This window comes from Corvus hawaiiensis, chromosome 30, assembly GCF_020740725.1.
Source record: "Corvus hawaiiensis isolate bCorHaw1 chromosome 30, bCorHaw1.pri.cur, whole genome shotgun sequence".
NCBI classification, from domain to species: domain Eukaryota; kingdom Metazoa; phylum Chordata; class Aves; order Passeriformes; family Corvidae; genus Corvus; species Corvus hawaiiensis.
The window spans coordinates 16,221,388-16,242,655 of NC_063242.1; the positions used below are offsets into that span (position 1 = coordinate 16,221,388).

Below are 21,268 nucleotides of genomic sequence, written 5' to 3' on the forward strand. Positions count from 1 at the left end.
TGTGAGAAGTGGTCCTGGTAAGGCTTCCCCTCAACCACCACCAGTTCTTACCTTGTGATGATGAAGAGAAGACCCTGGCCAGGAAGGGCTGTCTGTTACATGTCGTATTTCTCATGTCTTCTTGCACCACCAGCAAGGGTTTTCCCATATCCTGATGCAGCAGGAATTTTGTGGAAAATGACTAAGTACAACTTGGGAATCTTCATAGAGGAGGAAGAGGAGGTTACATTGCCATGAAAGTTGTTCCAGATTGCCATAGATACTCTCACTTGCCTGCAGTGTGTAGCCAAACATGAAAGACTGAGAATTGGGAGTTTTCTGGGCATTTGGTTTTTATTACAGCACAGTCCTGCACAACTGTTTCCTGTAATTCCCTGTTAAAACAGCATACCTTGCAGCTGCTAGCTGCTATTTCTCAAAACAGACATCTGTGTAGCTACATGGATTGGCCACATAAAACAGCTCCTGTGTTGGCCTTAAGTGACTCTTAAAATTAAGAGAGCCCTGAAGTGCCACAAATACATGCAAATGGTGCACTGGTGCAGACACAGAGTTTTTCAAAGCTGGTGTCCTCTATGCTTGTTTTTCTCCATTCAGTTAACAAACTACTTAGTTTGTTAACAAGTAGAAGAGCAAGAAATTTGGCAAAATGCAGCATTGCTTGCTTATAGCAGAAATGCGACTATTTTGGCTTGTAGTTTCTGAGTTGGTTCCTCTCCATACACTAGTATTAAGATCTTTTTTATCTGCCTCTTCCTCTACAGGGAACACCAAGTATAAAACCACCAACCTCTTGTTACCTACTTTAAAGTTTGGAGCGTGAAGAATTGACTAAACACTTGTTTGACATTATAAAGGAGCTGGGGCATATTTATGCTTCCTACTTACAGGGTGGAAAGCATGTGACACGCCGAACAAGGCCCTAGAGCTGTTTGCTCAAATAATGCTGGAAGGCACAGTGAATGAAGTTACAGGAATACACTTGTAATGCATTTCTGGACCTGGGTTTTTTTCCTCAGCTGGAGAACATTTTTTAGGCCACGCTTCAGCTTCTCCATTGATAAAAATGTAAAGGATGTTTTCCAGTGTCCTTTCCAATAAACCATTCAAATGCCAGTAAAAAAACCAAATTTAACATAAATTAGATTATGCTGCACAACTCCTTCCATGATCTCTTGTGATGTTTCCACTGGGTGTTAGGGAGCAACCCTCAGTTCTTTCTTTTTTTTTCTCTTGGCTTGCTTATGACTTCTAAAATAGTTTGAGGCCAGTGTTGGGCTCCATGGGTTTGTTGGCGTAGCTGTGTCAGCTTGGATTGTGAACTGCCCTCTCCCAGCCAAAGCTGCTGGGCTGGCAGCACAGTCCGGGCACAGCTCGGTCAGCAGAGGCATGTAAATTTGGAGGCAGCATTCTCTCCTCTTTTGTGTCAACTGCCTGCATTGCCTTTGAAGCAAGTAGTGTATTTCCAGTCTGCTTCTAGTCATGTGTATGCTAAAGATAAAGAAAATGCTGTGCTGACATCAGCTAAAATATTTATGTATGCGTGTGGTCAGAATAAAGCAGGGAGATGTTTTCCTTTAGCTGAACTGCACTTAGGGAAGCAGGCAGTGAGGAAACACAGTGATGAATATGGCCCAAATAATTTTGAACGGTTTATTATAGTTAAGGCATATCAAAGTAGGCATGTGTAGGTTATAAAGAGAATGTTTCTGTCTGTTTGGTTTTCTGGGGATTTTTTTCTCAATTTCACATACAATGCTGAGAACCAGGATGACCTGAATTTTTACTGTCCAGTATGATGCGTACTACGAAGCTTCTGCTAAGGTCTCTGGCTGTTGACAGTGAGACGTCTTCTCATCTGACAGTAAAGAAGATGGAACACTGGAAAGCTGTTTTTCTACCCAGCTGCATTCCCAGTCAGATACTAGGCTCTTTCTGTGATTTCCGTAGATGGCGTAATCACATTTTTCTGTGTATTAGACAAAAATGGGTCCTGGAATCAGTCCACACTTTTACAGAAGCAAAAAGTATGTCTATGTGTGGTTTTTCCTCCAGTGGATTGCCCCTCCCAGTCACAACTCTGATAATCCAAGACCAGGAATATTTTGTATTGCTGTTTGTTGCTACTTGCACGCAAAGAATTGCTGTGGTTTGCAGAGGTATGACCTCATCATGCTCTTGAAGTTGTAGTTTCTGAAAAACAAAAGAGATTTTCTTATTGGAAGTTGTAACATGACATGTATGACTTATTTTTAACTCTGCAAGAAGATGAGGTTGTAGGTAAAGAGGATTTGCCCCATTCAGCAGATTCTTATGAAGCTCCAGGTCAATAGGTTGGAAAGATGGATGCATTGAATTGAATCATTCTGAGGTTACTGGTTTGACAGAAAAGGTGTTATTTTAATGCTTATATTACTTTATTTTGCAAACTTAAGGATCTTTTTGTTTGTTTTCTGTTCATTTCCCACAGAAACGTTCCAGAGGTCAAGTGCTATTCGACAAAGTGTGTGAGCATCTGAACCTTTTGGAAAAAGACTACTTTGGGCTAACATACAGAGACGCAGAAAACCAAAAGGTAATCCACAAAACTGCAGGTGGCCTTTGGCATGTGAACATCAGAACTCCCTGAGACACTCCCCAGACAGCTGCAAACAATCCAGAAGTTGGTTTTCTCTTCCTTGCCAAATTCCATAGACATAGTTTGAGCTATTGTTTTTTGTGACTCTACTTCTCAAGAGCATCTTGTGTGTTTCCCTGGGTTCGCTCTCTTTTGGCTATTTATGACATGAAGGATATCAGTCATAGAGCTGGTGCTCTTTCTAGTATGATTTATTCCTTTACTGTCATAGAGGAAAGTCAGATTTACACTCATAGATACACTGCAAAATATATAATACTAAAATATGGCTTAATAATAGTAGTTGGAACATAGATAGGCAGGAGATGATTGACTGCTCCTGCTAACTGCTAAGATAAGGGAAGGCTCTAAGCCTTGACTTTATCATAGCATTATTGTTGATTTGACTAAAGACATTAGTCTTCAGAAGCAGTTGGTAGCAATAGTGAATCATATTCTGCTGTCCTGTGTCCCAGCTTCTGTATGAAATAAGCTGTGCATTACAGGTGTCAAAGGTGATCTAAGGTGCAGGTGATATGTACATATATTGTTTGGGACATGGTATGGTGAAAGAGAGGCTATCAAAGGATAATTTAAAATATGTTGTGTTATTTTTGGCATTTTAAGATAAATATTTTGACAGAAACCAGTACAAAACTTCTTAGCAATATGCGCAATAGCTCAGCAGAGCTCACCAGGTGAAGGTATTTTGTGCTTTGCATGGCCTGAAAGGTCTTCCCTGATGGAGCTGGAGCTATTACTACTTTTTTAGCTGTTTATGTCTTGTGGGAACCACAGTTGTGTTTTCTAGTCTTCCTTTTGTTTCAAATATATATGATATGAAAAAAATCAGTCTTTTTGTTTCTTTTTTCCCTTTTCTTTACAGACTTCTTTGTTTCTGATTCAGAAAATCCCTTAAGCAGATACTTGGTCCATGCCAGTGCAAAATAATGCTTTAGCATATGCTTAGTTTTGAATTTTGATAAAAGCTAGGCAGAAATCTAAGTGCATTTCCAGATAGGTATGCTTTCCTACGGGAAAGAGAAGCATTGATTCATTATTAACATGTGGTTTAGAAGCACTAAACATTTATAGGTCACCAGTTACTTTACAGAGCCAAACAGTTAAAAGAAAAACTGCCTGCCACTGCTTTTATTGATCAATAATAGGCATATTTTTAATGTCAAAGTACTTAGCAATTCACCTCCATCCTCTGATGCATAACTTCCAGCCAGACAACATATGTGCATACATCCCATGCCATCTTTGTAAACAGAAATCCTAATGCATCTTTAATTTCTTGGTGCATAGTGTGCTTTTGTGCTCAGCAATAGCTGGAGTTCTTCTGGCTCTTGTTTTGCACCATAGAGCAGGTTTGGACAGCTGCAAACTGGTTGTTTTTGTTGGGGAGGGATTGTTGTGTTCTGCTTGTTTGATATTTCTGTAGTGTTTTATTGTCTCTCTGATACATTTGTTTATCTTCCTTTGGAGAAAATGGAACTTTGCTGGGGAAAGTGAACTTTTTGTTCTGGGCTGTGACGCATTTTAAATATTAATTTGATTCTCTTAGAGGTCAAGACAGCAGAGGCACTGAGACCCCAAGCTGCTGTGTGCCTCCTCCAGAGGAATTTCGTCTGCTCCTTGGCATCCATGGAGTACTAACACATCACTGGGATAATTCCCCACCTCCTCAGCAGGGGTTTTGTCTTGCGTAGTCACTGGGCTCTGCATGGTGTGGATGAGGGCAGAGGTGCTGTGGTTCTGCCTCTGGTTTTCGCCGGAGAGCCCCTTGTGCCCATGCTGCATTGCAAACAGGGTAGTGCCCTACTCTGCGCTTGCTTATCCTCTAGCAAGTCTTTTCAGGCTTTCCAGGATTAGAAAAAAAAAATCAATCTAAAAAACCTCTTTGTAGCAAGCTTGTAGAAATTTAGTTTCCCCAGGAGATACCCTGGAAAAAGATTTCTGTGGGTTCATTTTACCAATTCCTGTTTTTCATTCTTTTACTTTAAATCATTCAGGCCCTCAAAGTCTGTGAGGGCTATTAAAAATCCTACTTCTACCCAGGTCCACATCTTGAAAATTAGTGTCAGCCCTGCCTACTGCTGCTCCAAGGAGAAAGGGGTGGCAGAGCTTCGCATGTTCTAACTTTGACTCATAGCACTGTTTTAAAAATAATGTTTATTGTGTTTTCTAATTCAAATTGAAAAAAGGAAACATTTTCTTTGCAGAATTGGTTGGACCCTGCCAAGGAAATCAAGAAGCAGATCCGAAGTAAGTTTGTTATTGTTGCCCCCTTCTACATGTCTCCCTATGGGGACAAAGCCAATTTCACAGACATCTTTTGTATCCTGTCCCAAGTCTTTAGCAAAGGATTTATCTACATCTTTTAAGTATTTTATGCCTTGATGATGGTGAGGCATTACTGATGCTGGCAACACAGGAACTTGCATTGCTGAAAACAACTTGACATTTGCAGAGATGTGAAATCCTGAAGTTTGACATTAAGCAATGTAACCTTAGGGACTAGGCCACATATATGAATTATTTCTTGCATTACTGATATTTTTATCATATCCAGAAACACTGCTCATGCCCCATACTGAAATAACTAACTGGTACAAAGATAGTACTCTATCTAAAATATCTTTCCTTTCTGCGTTTCAGAAGCTTGATGTTTGCTCCTAATATGACCATTCAGTCAGTTTTCTGATTCACATGAATCTTTTAAAAAGCTCAATTCTTATAACTAGGCATCTGCTACATTAGAAATTCAAAAACCCCTCAAAGGAAAGCCTTGTTGAGACTGCTGGGCTCAAAATTTGACTTGCTTTCTTTTACTTCCCCTCACTTTTAAAAATTTGCAAAATTTTTATGTGTATGACTTCTGTGGGCAGAAAAGCCCCAGTAACTTTTTCTTTGCACATTTTTTAAATGACCCCTTCTAGCACTTGGGCTTTCAAAAACAAAAGTATCTGGTAATTCACATTTGTTGGGTCAGGCCTGGCAAATAAATCCCTTCCCTCTCCAAAATTCAAAGGGCTAATTTACCCTGGCAGAAAAAGTTCCCCACTTACTGTGAGCAATCTCCCCTTTCCTCCAGTATTATTTTCATTAGAAGTAAGTGATCTGCAATACAAAGTAATGAACATTTGCCTTTTTTAAATCTCATGAAGGGATGGATCTGAAGAGAAAGGTGCTTTAGACCATGTTGAGTCAGGTTACACAGATGATCAATGCAAGTAAAGCAGCTCAGCTCCCCACCACGTATTTGAAATGCATTTAATATGTAACCAAGTCATGAAATAGACAATGAAAGGCTGTGACAGCGGGATATTAACCAGGGCAGAAGAGTCTCATCCTGGACTTGAGGCAGTGGACAGTTGTATTTGCAGAAAATGACAGTAATAATTTGCTTTCTCTGTACAGTTCATCCCTGAAGTTTGGAACAGGCCAACAGTGGAAAAGTAGTGCTGTTAGCCATAATGCTTTCCAAAACATACATATAGTCCTGCTGAATGCTGCTGGGATTTCATCCCAGTGGTTGAGAAAGGCCTTCGGTTCACACCCTGTTAGTTGTAACCCACTAACTTGCACAGTGTTAGGTTTTATTCCAACCCCTGTAAATATTAAGTGAAGACTGCTTACTCCTCTACCTTAACCGTTTGTGCTATTATGATGGGTTTTATAATAGGTTTGGTTTATTTTTTATGTGCCAAGGAATAGGTTTATAGGCAATGGCCCCTGTCCATCTGTTAAGGGACCAGGTGTCACCCCCTGGCTGCTTTCCCACCTTGGGGCTGGTCTACTCCCTGGTGGGACCATGCCCCATCCTCACTGCCAGCCAAAACTTCCTTTCACCATCTTTTATGGCCCAGGAAAATGGAAAATATTGTAAAATCAGGGACTCCCAAAGTCTTTCCAAGGGCTGAAGTCCTAATGGTGAACGTCAAAACTCTTCTTGCACATTCAGAGAATCATTATACTGTTTGGATTGTATGGGACCTTAAAGATCACCTAGTTTCAACCCCTGCCATAGGCAGGGACACTTCCCGCTAAACCAGGTTGCTCAAAGCCCCATCCAACGTGGCCTTGAACATTTGAGCCTGTTTTCTCAGATATGTGGATGGCCAAAGTGGATGGTGCTTTGCATGGGATGGAATTTCCTTGTTGCTTGTAAGAACAGTGTGGTTTGGGGTTTTGTTATTGCTTTTCATTTGCATTCAAGTCATGTGCTAGTGTAACCAACCTTTTTTTTTTTTCAAAATAGCTTCTATATTTACATACCACGTTCAACTCTTTTTTAAAATCTTGATATTATTTCTTTACAACATTTAGAGCCAACACTCCAGAAATAATTTTGCCAACTCTGGTGATACAAACCAGTATCTATCCCGTGGGTCAACTAAATTTAGTGAAATAATTAAATAAGTGTTCCCCAGTGCTATGTATTTTTTCAGTCATACTCTCTGTGTTTGTCCTTGCAGTTTTGTCTGCACAGTAATTTATGTCTGCTGAAGAAAGGACCTATGTGCTGAGGCAGCACTCTGAGAGGATTCTGTGAGCTGATTTGGGCAGCTAGGCCTCGGCACATCACCCTGCTCCAGAGCCCATTTGTATTCTGGCTTGTGGTGTTTCCAGCACCTCTGTGTTTTGGGTTATTGGTTTTTAAAGCTTGTACAGACTGTGTGGTGCTTTCTTTCAATAAACCTTGTTCTCAGACGGAGGGGTTTTTTTAGTATTAGTAATAAATTACTGCTCAGTCAGTGTCCTCACTTCAGTGGAAATCCTACTAAATAAGAAAAAAGCTGTAAAATCTGATCTAATACAGTATCTTCAGTATGACATGTGGGAAAAATATTTAAAAACCTGTTCTTATTAATTGCTTGTCTGGGATATTTTTAAGTCTGCTGGTGATTGAATAACATGAGCATCTCTGTTTGCACTTGCAGTGTACTTTCAGTCAATCTGTGTTCTTTTCCAGGTGGTGCTTGGCAGTTTGCATTTAATGTGAAATTCTACCCTCCAGATCCTGCCCAGCTATCTGAAGACATTACCAGGTGTTTTAAACATTAAATACCTTTTTATAAGTGGCTTAAAAGCTGCTCCTGGTAGCACTTACACTCTAATTATCCAAGAAAAGAAACATGTTATATTCTCATTGTCTTTCTTTTTCATATGAGCTTATGGAAAATATGCAAAGCTTTGACAGAAAAGACAGTGTGAACAGTGTCTATCCTCTGTGTTTTGAAGTATTTTGTATAGTTTAACCCTAAACCTCTAAGCTTTTTCAATATGCATATTCCTTAGAGTTGATTTTAATTTTCCCAAAAATGCACGATGCCCATTTTTGCCAGTGGTAACAAGTTATTACTGTAAGTAAAATCGTAACTATGAGAGGAAAGAAGTGAGATAATGTGGTGAGATAATCATGACCATACTGAATCCAAAACAGAGCAAGCAATGAACCAGCTACTTAGGAAAAAATGAACTCTTTCCCAGCTGAAACCAGGACAGATGAGAATAAGCATGCAGGCAAATTTTGTATATCATTTAACAAAGTAAGCAGCCAATGTGCATGGAATAGACAATATGGTGGTAATGAATAGCTGCTCCCTGCTCTCAAAGTCACTTAGCTCTCCACTCTACACCTCTGCTCTCTGGTTTTGTATTCAGATTGCAACCACAACAAAAAAAAAGAGCAAAACCTCACCTGATGTCCTCCTTGGAAGGAGGCACAAAGTCTTTGAGCCATGATGAGTTTTTGTGCCATCAGCAAACTGTTCCCCAGCTTGTTGCAACATTTTGCAACCTTTGAATATTTTTAACCTGCAGTGCTTTATGGACTACTTGTTGCTTTTAAGGTAGCACGAAGCCTTTGGCCTAGATCAGGGTCCCTGTGGTAGGTACTGTGCAGAAAGACAGTGTGCCAAAAGTTCACACTTGAGCAGAGGACTTCCAGAGGAAAGGATTGCTTTATTCCTCTTCTGACTCTTAAATTTCCCCTGGGAACTCTGCCTTTTCCACCAAACCAATGCTCTTCACTTTTTTTTCTGTTTTCATCTATCTGGTGAAACCTTTCACTGCATATCTCTGTGGTTTTAACGGCATTTACTGTTTAAATGTATTTTTGAGAAAGCACAACAGGTTGCTAAAGAGACAGCTGACGTTTTTTGAATGACTTGGAGTTCAGCTATTCTTAAATGAACAGTATATGAGGTTTTAAATTATTTTTTTGTCCTTAAAGAATTATCCGGTAGTTTTATATCTTAGTGATTTATGATAGAAATCTAGTATGCTTAATGGGTATTTCTTCATCTAGGTCATTAAACAAAGTAATAACCTGTTTTATTAAGAGATCTCCATGCTGCTGTGTAAAGATAAATTAGGTGTTCCTACTGATAAATTAGGCAAGAGCTTGGTGTTTTGGGTTTTTTTGTGTTGTTTTTTACAAAATTATTATTGTCCTTGTAAATGGCTGAAAAGCTCTGGGCTTGGCTGTCTGCAAATTCCTAATGGAACCGAGGCCTCTTTCCAGTGCTCGGGTGGCACATCTTTGGGGGCAGCAGTGGAGGAGCCCTGTCTGAGCTGCTTTGGTGCTCCCTTGCAGGTACTACCTCTGCTTGCAGCTGAGAGATGACATTGTTTCGGGCCGGCTGCCCTGCTCGTTCGTCACGCTGGCCCTGCTGGGCTCCTACACCGTGCAGTCAGAGCTCGGCGATTACGACCCGGATGAGTACGGCAGCGACTACATCAGCGAATTCCGCTTTGCGCCAAACCACACTAAAGAGCTGGAGGACAAAGTGATCGAGCTGCACAAGAGCCACAGGTAAGCAGAGGGAATCGGTGTAAGCTCTAGCCTGCTTCAGGTACTGTCCTGGTGCATCAGGAGAAGTTAAATTCTGCAGTGGTGTGCTTAATATTCTTCTGGCAAGACTTCTCTCTGTGTGTCTTTGGATAGAGAAGGGCTTTGTAGCATGAGAGGTAACAGGGTCTGCACTAGAGCTGTGGCTCTGGTAGGTACCCAGCTACCCAAGGGGTATGGCTGTAGTTCTGACAGGCTGAAAATGTTTTCCAGCTGCTGGATTTTCTTTTTCTTAATTCTGTTTTCTTAATATTTATGCTAGAACTGGTTGCTTTTCCACAGGGGAATGACACCTGCAGAAGCTGAGATGCATTTCCTGGAGAATGCCAAAAAACTATCAATGTATGGAGTAGATCTCCATCATGCCAAGGTATGTACTTTGGTTTTTTCACTGGCCATATTTCCCCTGTGGCATAGTACTTGAATCTGCATGAACTCCCTGATTTATTTTTTCTTGTGCTTTTGAGACAGGAATTTTGTGGGATGAATCATGTGTCATTATGAGGAAAGGTGACTCACGGGATAAGTGTAAATATATCTTTTAACCATAACATAATTTAGCCTATAGATTCAAAGATGTTGCACATAAACTTTCGTGTTGATTAAACAATGCTATCTGGAAGGAAAATATTGAATGGATGGAGAGATGAGGAAGGATTTCAGAAACTGTCCAGAGCCTGGTCAATTGTCATTTAATTCAGCTACATTTTCTGGTTTAATAAGGCCAACTATGCTATCTTAACTGGATAGGAGATCATTTCTATGCTGCAAAGGACTTTCAAGCAATTATTTATTTAGGTGTGCTAGAGACCTAACCAGATTGATGGTAATGGGGAGACAGCAGCTTGTCTCTTTCTTGAAGTGTGGTTGTTGCGGTTGACAGGGAGGGCAGTAATTCTCCTGGAAACATTCTCGATGATCAAGTAGTTTTTCTAATCATCAGCAGCCTAAGTTATGAATAAAACATGGTCATTCTTACTGTGGCTTGGGAGAGCCACCTATTAGCCTTGTGTTGGGTGTCTGATTTTTTGTTTTAGGGTTTTTTTTCCAAATAATTACTATTGTTTTCTTCACTCTGCAGAGTAAGACTAATGGATTTTAACATTTTTGAGGTTAGCAAGCATCCTTGGGAAATGAATATTGAACCAAGGAATTCTGCCCTGTGGAGAGAACTGTGTTTTCTGTAAAGGTCAAATTATTGTGAGCCTGTTTTTGTGCTGCAGCTTTCAAGCTACATCCTTTCAAGAACTGAGATAAATTTGCAGCTCGGATCTTGAAAGAGCCTGCAACCGTATCCCTGGGGCATTTCATAGGAGCTGTGCATGTGTGTTACAGAATTCAAGGCAGTCTTTTGTGTTCTGTTAATTGCCTTCACTGAAAATGAAGAATCTGTGTACAGCTCAATAGGCAACATCTACTAGGAGGGATGCCACTGCCTTCCCTGTTTCCTGGAGATACATACAAAGTCTTGAGGCACATTTGGAGCAGAGAGAAATGGATTGGCAAATGCCACTCAATAGCTTTTTTTCTGATGCAAAGAAATCCGCAAACCAGCAACCAAGTGGATTACTGTTTTAAATAAGTTACAGGCTTTGTTACTGAAGATTTTACATAACGTAGCATTAAGGGCTAAGAATTTTTTCAGAACATTGGGGAAAAGCTGTGAGGTTTAAGATGGGATATTATAAGATAACCATTTTATTTATTCTTTCCTAAAAAAGTATTAGTATCCTGGTTTGCTCTACTTTTTTTCATATGGAAAGACTCAGAGCAAGAGAACTTGGTAGAAAAGTTAATCTCTCTCCAAACTGATGCTCTTAACTTTAAAAGGCTGTGGTGGTGACCATGTTGTGTTTGTTTGTGGATTAAGAAACCCGACGGTCATCTTGAAAGCTGAGCTGAAGGTGGGAAAAGTAGACTCTGCGTGAGGAGTCATGTTTAGTTTTAATTAGGTCTGCCAGTGAGATTTGATGGTGTCAGACTAGGGAACAAGTGTCTCTGTGCATCCCTTTTGGAAGTCGTGCCGTGGCAAATGTCTCTATGTAAATGTCAATTCATTAAGGCTGTGCCAATATCTTGGGTGTTGGACACGTTTGACTCACCAGCTCCCATTAAAAGTAGTTCTCAGTTATCCAATGCAAGACTGTGATGAAAAATGTGTTCAAATAGACAGATTTGTCCTCTGGGCTGTCACCATTCTGAGGAAGCCCCCCCATCCATATGCAGAGCTAAAGGGATGTGCCTCGGACATTACAGCTAACAGGTTTCTGTCCCATATAACCACATGGCTCCTGAAAAAAGCCAAATTCTTTTACTCAGATTTCGTTTTACACTAGTAGTATCACATTGGAAAACAGTCTCTGACACTAACAAGTAACAGAAGTCTTGAATAAACCTAGATCTGCGGCGATGGTGGAGATGAGGGAAGAAGGCATTTTGCAACAAGTTTTTGAGAAAGTGTATCAAAAAAAGGATGGCACCTGCAGAAATGTGCCATGTATGAGCACACTTGCATTTCAGGCATTCCCCAGGCACTGTGATTACTGCAATGAGACTTTGTTTTTCAGAATGTATTCACTGTATTTAGACATTGCTCTTTGCTTAGGAAAGTGAAACTGAAGTACACTGAAAAAAATTAGCTTTGTCTTTTCTGTAGTGCCTGATGGTGATACCACACAAGAGCTGTATTTAGAAAAAGTATCTTTAAGTGATGGTACCATCATTGTTGGAACATATGTCCTCTGTTGGTGTGTTTTCTAACACTGGAGTGACTTTGCGGCACTGTTTCTATGTTGTGATTTTAAAACTTTTTTTCATTTCAAGCTGTGCTGTAGCTGTTTCATCGTGACTGACCATGCATACCATTGCGTTGGTCTTGAAATGTAACCAGTTTTTCAACAAGAGCCTAAAAGATGGCTGGCTGAGAAAACCAGAGGAAAATGATGGATTAATTTCATAATTATCATAGGGTGACATCTTCATAGCTTCTGCTATCAGGTTTTTGTGACCTTAGGTTATTTAAAAATGATTTGTGAAGAACTCAGTACTTTAAAGGGGACTCTTTTTTCTCTATCAGTACTAGTACTTAGCTAAATGAACACAACAGTGGTGGAAGATAATGAAGATTGGTTTTAGACTATGTGAAGACTTCTATAGGAAAGACAAATCTATATTTCTTACTTTAAAAAATACATATTTATGTGTATGTTCTGATAAGATTGCGGACAAATGTTTTGTTGTGCTAATGTGTCTGAGCTACAGCCTCCTGTCAAACGTAGGTTATAGCACAGGCACAGTCGCACACTTTTGAAAAAGAATCTTTTCTGGTCCAAATGCCCAACTTTATGCCCACTGGGCATTTCAAAGTGAAAATACTGAGCAAAGACACAAGAGCATGAAAGAAGCTAGCAAACGTACTAAAGCCAAGATGAACAAACTACAGAAGAAAAATCTGTCTAAGGATTCACAAGGCTTAGTCATGGAGATGAGTGATACCAAGAGAAATAAATTTGTATGCTGTCATACTTACTTTCAATCTGGTATTTATGCTAATAAACCTTTTTTATTATGCCAATAAAACTTTGCCATATGATTGATACAACTCTTTTAACGACGTCTAAAATTTCCCTTCTCCTTTTGGAGTCTTTGTAAAACATAAGGAAACATTGGAAACCCTCAGTTTCCTTCACCCTGCCCAACCTTACTATTATTTGCATGAATGCATTCAGTGAGTAGGGTAGCGCTCAGAAATCAGGTCACTACAGCTGATGCATTAAAAAGATGTAGCTCAGATGGAAACACAGGATACAGGAATACAGTAGTACTGTAGGATGCAAGGATAGAAATACTCAACAAAATGCATTGCTTGCCATTCCAGGATTCTGAAGGAGTGGAAATCATGCTAGGAGTCTGTGCAAGTGGGCTCTTGATATACCGAGACAGACTCAGAATAAATAGATTTGCCTGGCCAAAGGTTTTGAAAATTTCCTACAAGAGGAACAACTTCTACATCAAAATCCGACCAGGGGAGGTAAGGGCATCCTGATTCTCTTAAGTGGATGAACCTCTTGAAGAAACATGAGTTTTTACTGATTTGTTGACTTGTTTTGTCTTATAAGCTTTTAACATTCCTCTCCATTTATATTTCCTAATTTATGCTGATTTTCATATGAAAGGTTAGGTATCTACTTTCTTTAAAATACAGGTAAAAAACTTCTTTGGTATTTTTCTGTTTATATCCATGAACTACTATAAGGAATAAGTATGGCCCTCTGCACATAAAAAGCTCATCCATGTTATGAATATTTTGGGCATTTAAGAACAGTATTGCTTATTCTTGGAGAGCTTGTTATCCTCCCTCATGTTGCATATTAAATTGGCATTTAGCTCACCCACTGAGAGATGTAGACCGGCCATACCAAACTTTATAAACATACCAGACCAGTATATTTACAGCATTTTGGGTAGCTTCACACATTAGCCCTCCCAAGCCCACAGGAGCTCCTGTTCTGGCTCTGGAGAAGGAGGATGTGAAACCTCGTACAGTGAGTGCCCTCTCGTGGCTCAGCCGGATGTGAAGCAAATACCGACCTCATGGGCTGAGCATGCGCTCACGCAGAAATCATGGATATCATGGCATGGTTTGGGTTGGAAGGGACCTTAATGATCATCTAGTTCCAACCCCTCTGCCATGGGCAGGGACACCATCCACTAGACCAGGTTGTTAAAAGCTCCATCCAACCTGGCCTATAAGGTGATAACTCTTAAGAAAAACCTCAGGAGGAATTCAGGATCATCACAGGCAAAGGAGAATTTCCATTTTAAATGATGGTACAATAATTGGTCTGTGATAGATGAGAACCCCATATCCATTTAGAGTGTGTAGCAGGACAGAAATCACTTAGATGAGGACTGTCATTTGTCCCCTGATGCAGCCAGTGTCTCTGGGACTGACTTCATAAATGACCTGGGAAACGCTGGGGTCCCCCACCACCGAGCCTGAGCCTTTTTTAGAGTCCTAAACTAAAGTCCACAAACCTACATGTCCTGCCTCTCAGCAGACACAGTTTTAGTAACCAAATTTCCAGTCTTGAGTTTGATTTTAAAAACCCAAACAAATAGTCACTGGCATTCCCAATGCCTGCACTGAAGCCCTCCACCACTGCTACCCTGTTCAGCTCTGCTGGTCTTGGCACACAGCATCCTGTGACCAGGCCATAGTTCTGTGTGTAAAATAATCAATGCAGCCTCTGTCCAAATTACGTTTGATGATAATGTGATTCACTATCCCACATGTCATCTTTATTATTTTGTTGTTTCCTGCCTTATTTCCCTGCCAGCTTCCATAGGGATCCAGACTTCCTTACAAGTGCCCTTCTGCCTACCTTTCCCCCATTGCAGCAACTCTATTTTATCTACTCAGCTATCTGCATGTAGCCATCAACATGTTACAGCAGATACAGCTGGCACAGCTTCTGCATCAGAAATGGGTAAATTTGCAGCACAATCTAAAAAGGTCTCTTTGTATCTCCAGACAACTCTTTTCAATTACCTGTCTTGCCTCATCCTCCTCAGATGAATTAGCTCTAACCACTGTGATTTACTAACAGTAGCACTTTCACTGTAAATCTCCTTAATCTAAGGCTGTGTGAGACCAAATCAGTCCCTGAGGACTATTGTTCACCTCCAGCTATTACCAGGCTTCCCACTGTAGTTTAAACTGGTGAAATTTATTCAACAGAGTTAAAACACTTGAATGATGTTTTCTCAGAAGTCTCCCAAGTCTTAACTGGTCTCTTTGTTACTGTAGGGTATAAGACATCACTGTCACCGTAAGAAATCTCTTGCTCATAAACAGTGTTTCCCCCCAGAAATGATCCTCAAAGGTTGCTGTAGATTATCACTCACAGCCTCCTTCCCAGAATTCTTTCTGTTGAATATGTATATATGTGGTTATATACATGAGCATATACGTGCACCCTTGCAATGAGATGATGGAGGAAATGAAGATGAACCTGTGTACACTGTCTAAAAATAGATGCACAGCATCAAAAATATACTTATTCTTTTTTCCTACCTAGTTTGAGCAGTTTGAAAGCACTATTGGGTTTAAGTTGCCAAATCATCGTGCTGCAAAGCGCTTATGGAAGGTGTGTGTTGAACACCATACATTTTTCAGGTATGTGGATTTCTTTTCCTAAAGGTGTGATGTAAAAAGATCAATTCTGTCAGCAGAGACAAAACCCTTCAAATCAAATTGTCTTTTTGATGATGAGGTACCTCTGAGCAGATAAGATATTGCTTCTTCAAAATTTGAGACGTTGCACCCAAATTATTCATACTATTTCATATAGATACTGCTTAAAATCAGCATATGGTCCTAATTAATCATTTTGCTTTATCTGTGCCATGATATTATCAGCTGCTATAATTAAAGAGATGAAGGACTCTGCTGCACCTACTGCATATAAGCTTGCATAGGGAGAACAACTTATATGGAAGATTGCCGGGGGATGTGAAAAAGAGTTTTAAAAAAAAGGATATTTTATTTAATTATGTATGAAAGTACAGACAGTAGTAGGTGGTGTATTTTTTGCTCGCCCAGAATACCCAACCCATAGCTGTAATTTTTGGATTACTAGGGAGTTTTGCAGCTTTTTTTTTTTTTTTTTTGACTTCTAAGAAGAATTGAGAAAACTTTGGGATAGTGAAATAAATGCTGTAATTAGTTTGTGCTAAGATAGTAATTAAGAAGACATGTGACAAGGGAAACCCAAAAGGGTGAGATTTTCAACAGTTTTTAAGGGTGTCCAGTGCTTAAAAACTCCCTTTGGGGTATGTTTGGGAGTACTGAAAAATTTCTCTCCTTTCTTAACTCTTGGTTCAGGCTGTCTGCACATTCATATGAAGTGCAGTCTTCCCAGCAAAAGATCTAAAGAGAAACAGAGTGTGCATTTTTGGGGTATTTTCTGATTTTTAATGACAAATCAATGTCTGAGGCATAGACTCCATAGCAGGAGAATGGCTTTTTCAGCCAGCTACCGTGTCCAAAACACAGAGGGTGGGAGAGCTCTAACCTGAAAAATGTCTACACCCCTGTGAATGAATGCTGCCTGGCATTCACTGGCAATCAGTTCTGGCCCTGTCTTCAGCATAACATCACCATGTTAAATTTGAAGAGATACATCTGCATTTCAGCCCAGTTGGGGCCTCTGATACAGGGAACACTTATTTTTAGTTTTGGTGATCAGAAAATAGTAAATATGATTTTCAAGCATGAGGGAGCTGAGTGATTCTTGCCCGTTTGGAAGAACTCAGATCTACAAATGCTTTAGCTAAGTGGTTTTGTCATGCTGTATGAGGGGCATCCTTTGACTCCCTTTTAGCCACAGACCGGTGAGGCACAGGTGACCATGGACAGTGATACCCAGCAGTCGTCTTCTCTCCTCTGCAGAAACAGTAGACTGATTTTGGAGGAGGGGGAATAACAGGTGCACTGCTTGGTGTGTTTTAGGCTCCTGCTGCCAGAAGCACCTCCAAAGAAGTTCCTCACGCTGGGCTCCAAGTTTCGCTACAGCGGCCGGACGCAGGCCCAGACGAGAAGAGCCAGTGCCCTCATAGACCGTCCTGCACCTTACTTTGAGCGCTCTTCCAGTAAACGTTACACCATGTCTCGCAGCCTAGATGGGGGTAAGGTCCTCTCAATTGACTTTGTCTAAAGTTACCATCACTGCTTGAGATTAGGTATAAACCTCATCATCTCATCTCCTTGAGATTCAACTGAGTGGAGGCTGTGAGTACCTGCACGTTCACTGCAGGGGTAGAGGAGGATGTAGAGAAATTCCATGCTAAATGTACTGATGTGGTCCTTACAAAGTGTTTGCCTGGAGGATGTCCTTTGGAGACCACTCTTCACAGAGCCTCTGTCTTGGCCCTGTATCTGCTTTCCTGCTTTGGGGAAGGATGGGATGGACCTGCCTGCCAAGGAAGTCAGGTTTCAACACTTTTTCGGGGTTTGCATGAGTGACTGTTTGGGTTTTGGTTGAATCTGGGTTTTTTCTCCTGTGTAGGTTTTTCACTTGAGTTTATTACGATCCAGAAATTAATTATTTCCCTTGAGTAATAGCGCTTGATACCAATTACCTCACATCCTGGTCTGATGAGAACTAAGAGACTTTTTCATATGTTACTTTTGAAGGTATGAAATGGAGAGTAACATACATAGGTTAATAGTACATCCTTACTCTCTTTATCCTTGGTTCATGGAGGTCATGGTTCTGCTGCTGGCTTTGGTTAAATCAGTGTGTAATTCAGAGTATCAGCTACTTCCATCAGCTATTACTGACGTCAGCTGTTGAGTAAAAAGAGGTTATAGTTTTGTAGTTTATTTTTGTAGAAAAAAAAAGACTGAAACTAAACTCAGGTTCATTAGAGATTAAACAAAAAGGTGAATTCTCTTGCAGAATATCACAAATTGCAATGAGTATAGTTGGTGGTGGGGACAGGGAGAAGCTTTGATTTAAAAGTACAAGTGACAAGCCTTTTTCTCTCCCTCTAAAGGTGCTGCTTGTCATTAATTATTTTGGAATCTTCTAATTCTGATGTGCTTCTTGCTCGTTACCAAGCAACTGGTGACCTGATTGCTGTGCATGTGTTTCAAAGCAGAAATTATCCTTCTGCATTATTTTTTTGTAACATCTAAACAAGATGTCTCCCTCCACTCCCTTTGCTTTCTCCTGCTTCCTAAACTTAGTCCCAAGAGACGAGATACCTGAAACACTTTACCCAGCATTTGTTAGACCCTGCAAGGTTTTTATGATGTTAATTTGCCTAAGTGTAAATGGGGGAAAGAGGTTTTTTTAGGCAATGCTTATGATCTCTTCACTAGTGTTACTATAATGCAGATGTGTCTGTAACATTCTGCATTGTGCTTACATTGTGACCCAGGCTCTGTCATTTGTTACAGATGCGAGTGAGTTTATAAATTTGAATAATCCTATTGGTTTAGAAATTAGTTACCCAATAGTCAAGAGTAGGATCTGGGCATATGTTAAAGTTTTGATTACATTCTATCTGTAAAGGTACTATTTCTTTCAAAATAATTTTTATATATTTAAATTTGGTAAATTATTGAGCACTTGCATCCTAAAATATTCTGGTTGGGTCCACTGAACTGAACGTCATCACTTTGCAGAATTTTTTAGCATAATGAACTCACCTAACTGGCAGACTTTAGTACTCAATAATACAAGGATTACATTTCTTTTTTCTCAGGTATTATGCCTGTGTTATATCAATATTGTCATTTTCTGTAATGCAGCACATTACTAAATCTGCATTTGATCTGCATTTTTATATTCTGACAGATTTTAAAAAAAACATCTCTTCCACCCCCATGGCTGATGTCATAGCTGGTTCTCCTTATGTTTCCTGCCTGATAACTGTGGCAACGCGTTGCTTTTTTTTGCCTGGTGTTTTACTACAGTAGTAATTTTAATGGCTTGCTAGCATTTAACAACTGTGTAATGCACACATTAGCTACAGTAATGTGTGTATACACATCCAGAATGTATGTGTATGCATATAAAAGCTATGAGCTTCATTTCAAGTAAACAGTTTATTTAATGTATGCACATGCTTCTGGTTTCCTGAAACATGACATAGTTGTGTTTTCAGCATTATCTCAAATGTTTTTCTAAACCAGCTTTTTTAATTTTATGCAGCTTCTCAGCAAAAGCTCTTTCAGATTTTCCCTCTTTAAATATTTGCTTTTAGCATCAGTGAATGAAAACCATGAAATGTACATGAAGGATTCTGTGTCTGCTGCAGAGGTTGGTACTGGCCAGTACGCCACAACAAAGGGCATCTCTCAGACCAACTTGATAACCACTGTGACTCCAGAGAAAAAGACAGAAGAGGAGAAAGATGATGAAGAGGGCAAAAAGAAGAGAGCAGAGGAAGTCACCCCGATTTCAGCAATACGCCATGACACCAAGGTAGAATTTTCAGGTTTTTGTATGAAACAGAGATGCCTGGAGAGTGCTTGGAGAAACACAGAATTTTTAGGGAGGGAGGGGAAAGAGGAAATAAAACTAGTTCTGTGAAAGAAATATAGTATGTATATATATGTGTCTTGAATCAGTGTTTTTGTAGTCCTTTCAGTTTTTGTATGATGTTGTAAAAGTTAGTTCCTGCCTTGGACTGTTTTTTGAAATATGTTTAAGAGTCAGAATGGTGTTTTTCACACAGCATTCAACAGCTCTTTAGGAAATGCCCAGAAGTAGCCTGGCGGTGCGTGTTTGTTCTTCTGGTTTTCGGTCATGTTTTGACTTTAGAATGGCCATCCTGGTTTTTTATTTTCACAAGGCAACAAAATCGTTCTATATTCTTGGATGTAGCTCTGTGCTTTAAACTACTGTATTTTCCTCTTATACTTCTCATAACACCAGTTCCTTGCATGAATTTCAGTGGGCATTTTTTCTCTATTAACTTCTGGATATTAATCTGCTGTTATAAGCAATTTTTTTTCTGGCTTACAAAAGCATTTGCTTCACTTGTGTGAAGTTTGTGTTGAAGAAAGCAGTTTTTATTGATGGCTCTCTTCTCAGTTATTAAATTTGAGTCATCCCTTGTCATCTTCAATCCCACCACTGCCATACACACATGGTTGTGCATAATATCTACTGAGATATTAATACAGGGTAAACCAAACAGGGGGATGGAGAAAATAGTGAATAGAGATTGACAATGAAGAGAAATATGACAGAATAACATTCAAAAAGTGTACTGTGGAATGCACTCGCTAAACAAGTAAGGTTTACCCTCATCTTTTAGAAGGAAAACCTTTACACCCTCAGAACTGTCAAGTATGCTAATGTTAGAACCTGAACTTCTAGCTTTATCACACAAGGCCACGATGAGCTACATAGCAAAAGGATCAAGTCCTCGAAAAGAGTTGCAGTTAAGGTGCTGAAAACCAGAAACGAATTTAGTTACCAAAGGTTTTCTTTTGAAAGTGTGTGCTGTAATTGTAGCATTTAACAAAATTTAACTGGGGTCTTCTTGAAACTCCATTAGTTTCTGCATGGAGAAAGACTGATGAAAATCAAATATGTAGAAAACACCCAATAGAATCTAGTTCTGTTCCAAGTGTTTGTTAATTTAAGTCAATGGAGGGATCAGTTGCATTTTGAGGATCATCTATCTATTCCTTATATATGGCTAAAAATACTCAAAGATATTTTAGGACACTGTTTTGATGGAACTCAAAAATGCACAAAAGATTGTTTTTTACGCCCACTCAAGAGATGAGTTCTGTTTTAACCAGTCATAAGTAGAGCTTCAGTTCTGTAATCCAGTACATATCTCAGTCCTGCTTCCACATGGACCTGCTAACAGATTTGTCTTTCATCATAAAGAGAATAGGCTCTCAAGAAATGCAAGACAAGCTTGAAATCAAATCCCTTTTTAAGGGCATATAAATGTTTTAGGTATGTTTTCAGCTTTTCCATTAAGACATTTTGCCTTTTTTTTAATCTATGTGTATTTAAGTACCAGAAGTTATTCTAAATATTAACACTGTAAATATGTCAGTAAGTGAATAGTCTGTATTAGAAAAGAACACATTTACTTTGGACTTTTTCTCTTTACAATATAAAGAGAAGTTGTGTGTATTTAGCTCACATAAAAACCTGTGAGTCCATCAGCATTAAATTTTGACTTGAGCTTACTGCAGTAAACCCATAAAGACGTTTGTAAGCAGTTTGAGCTAGGCTTGGTTTTGATTGCTC

General features: G+C 39.6%; 1 protein-coding gene across 35 annotated transcripts in view; it reads left to right on the forward strand.

The window, feature by feature from the left end:
- The window catches only part of EPB41L3 (erythrocyte membrane protein band 4.1 like 3), a 151,813-nt gene that overhangs the window by 107,421 nt on the left and 23,124 nt on the right, over positions 1-21,268 (forward strand). For 27 of the 35 annotated variants that reach the window (XM_048289132.1, XM_048289122.1, XM_048289128.1 and 24 more), the window contains exons 4-12: positions 2,471-2,575; positions 4,846-4,888; positions 7,599-7,674; positions 9,225-9,443; positions 9,762-9,849; positions 13,357-13,509; positions 15,560-15,657; positions 16,993-17,168; positions 19,254-19,474. In XM_048289132.1, the coding sequence (XP_048145089.1) occupies positions 2,471-2,575; positions 4,846-4,888; positions 7,599-7,674; positions 9,225-9,443; positions 9,762-9,849; positions 13,357-13,509; positions 15,560-15,657; positions 16,993-17,168; positions 19,254-19,474 (1,179 nt within the window). The remainder of the gene's footprint in view (positions 1-2,470; positions 2,576-4,845; positions 4,889-7,598; positions 7,675-9,224; positions 9,444-9,761; positions 9,850-13,356; positions 13,510-15,559; positions 15,658-16,992; positions 17,169-19,253; positions 19,475-21,268) is intronic. The other 8 variants (XM_048289126.1, XM_048289135.1, XM_048289141.1 and 5 more) reach the window with 1 other exon arrangement.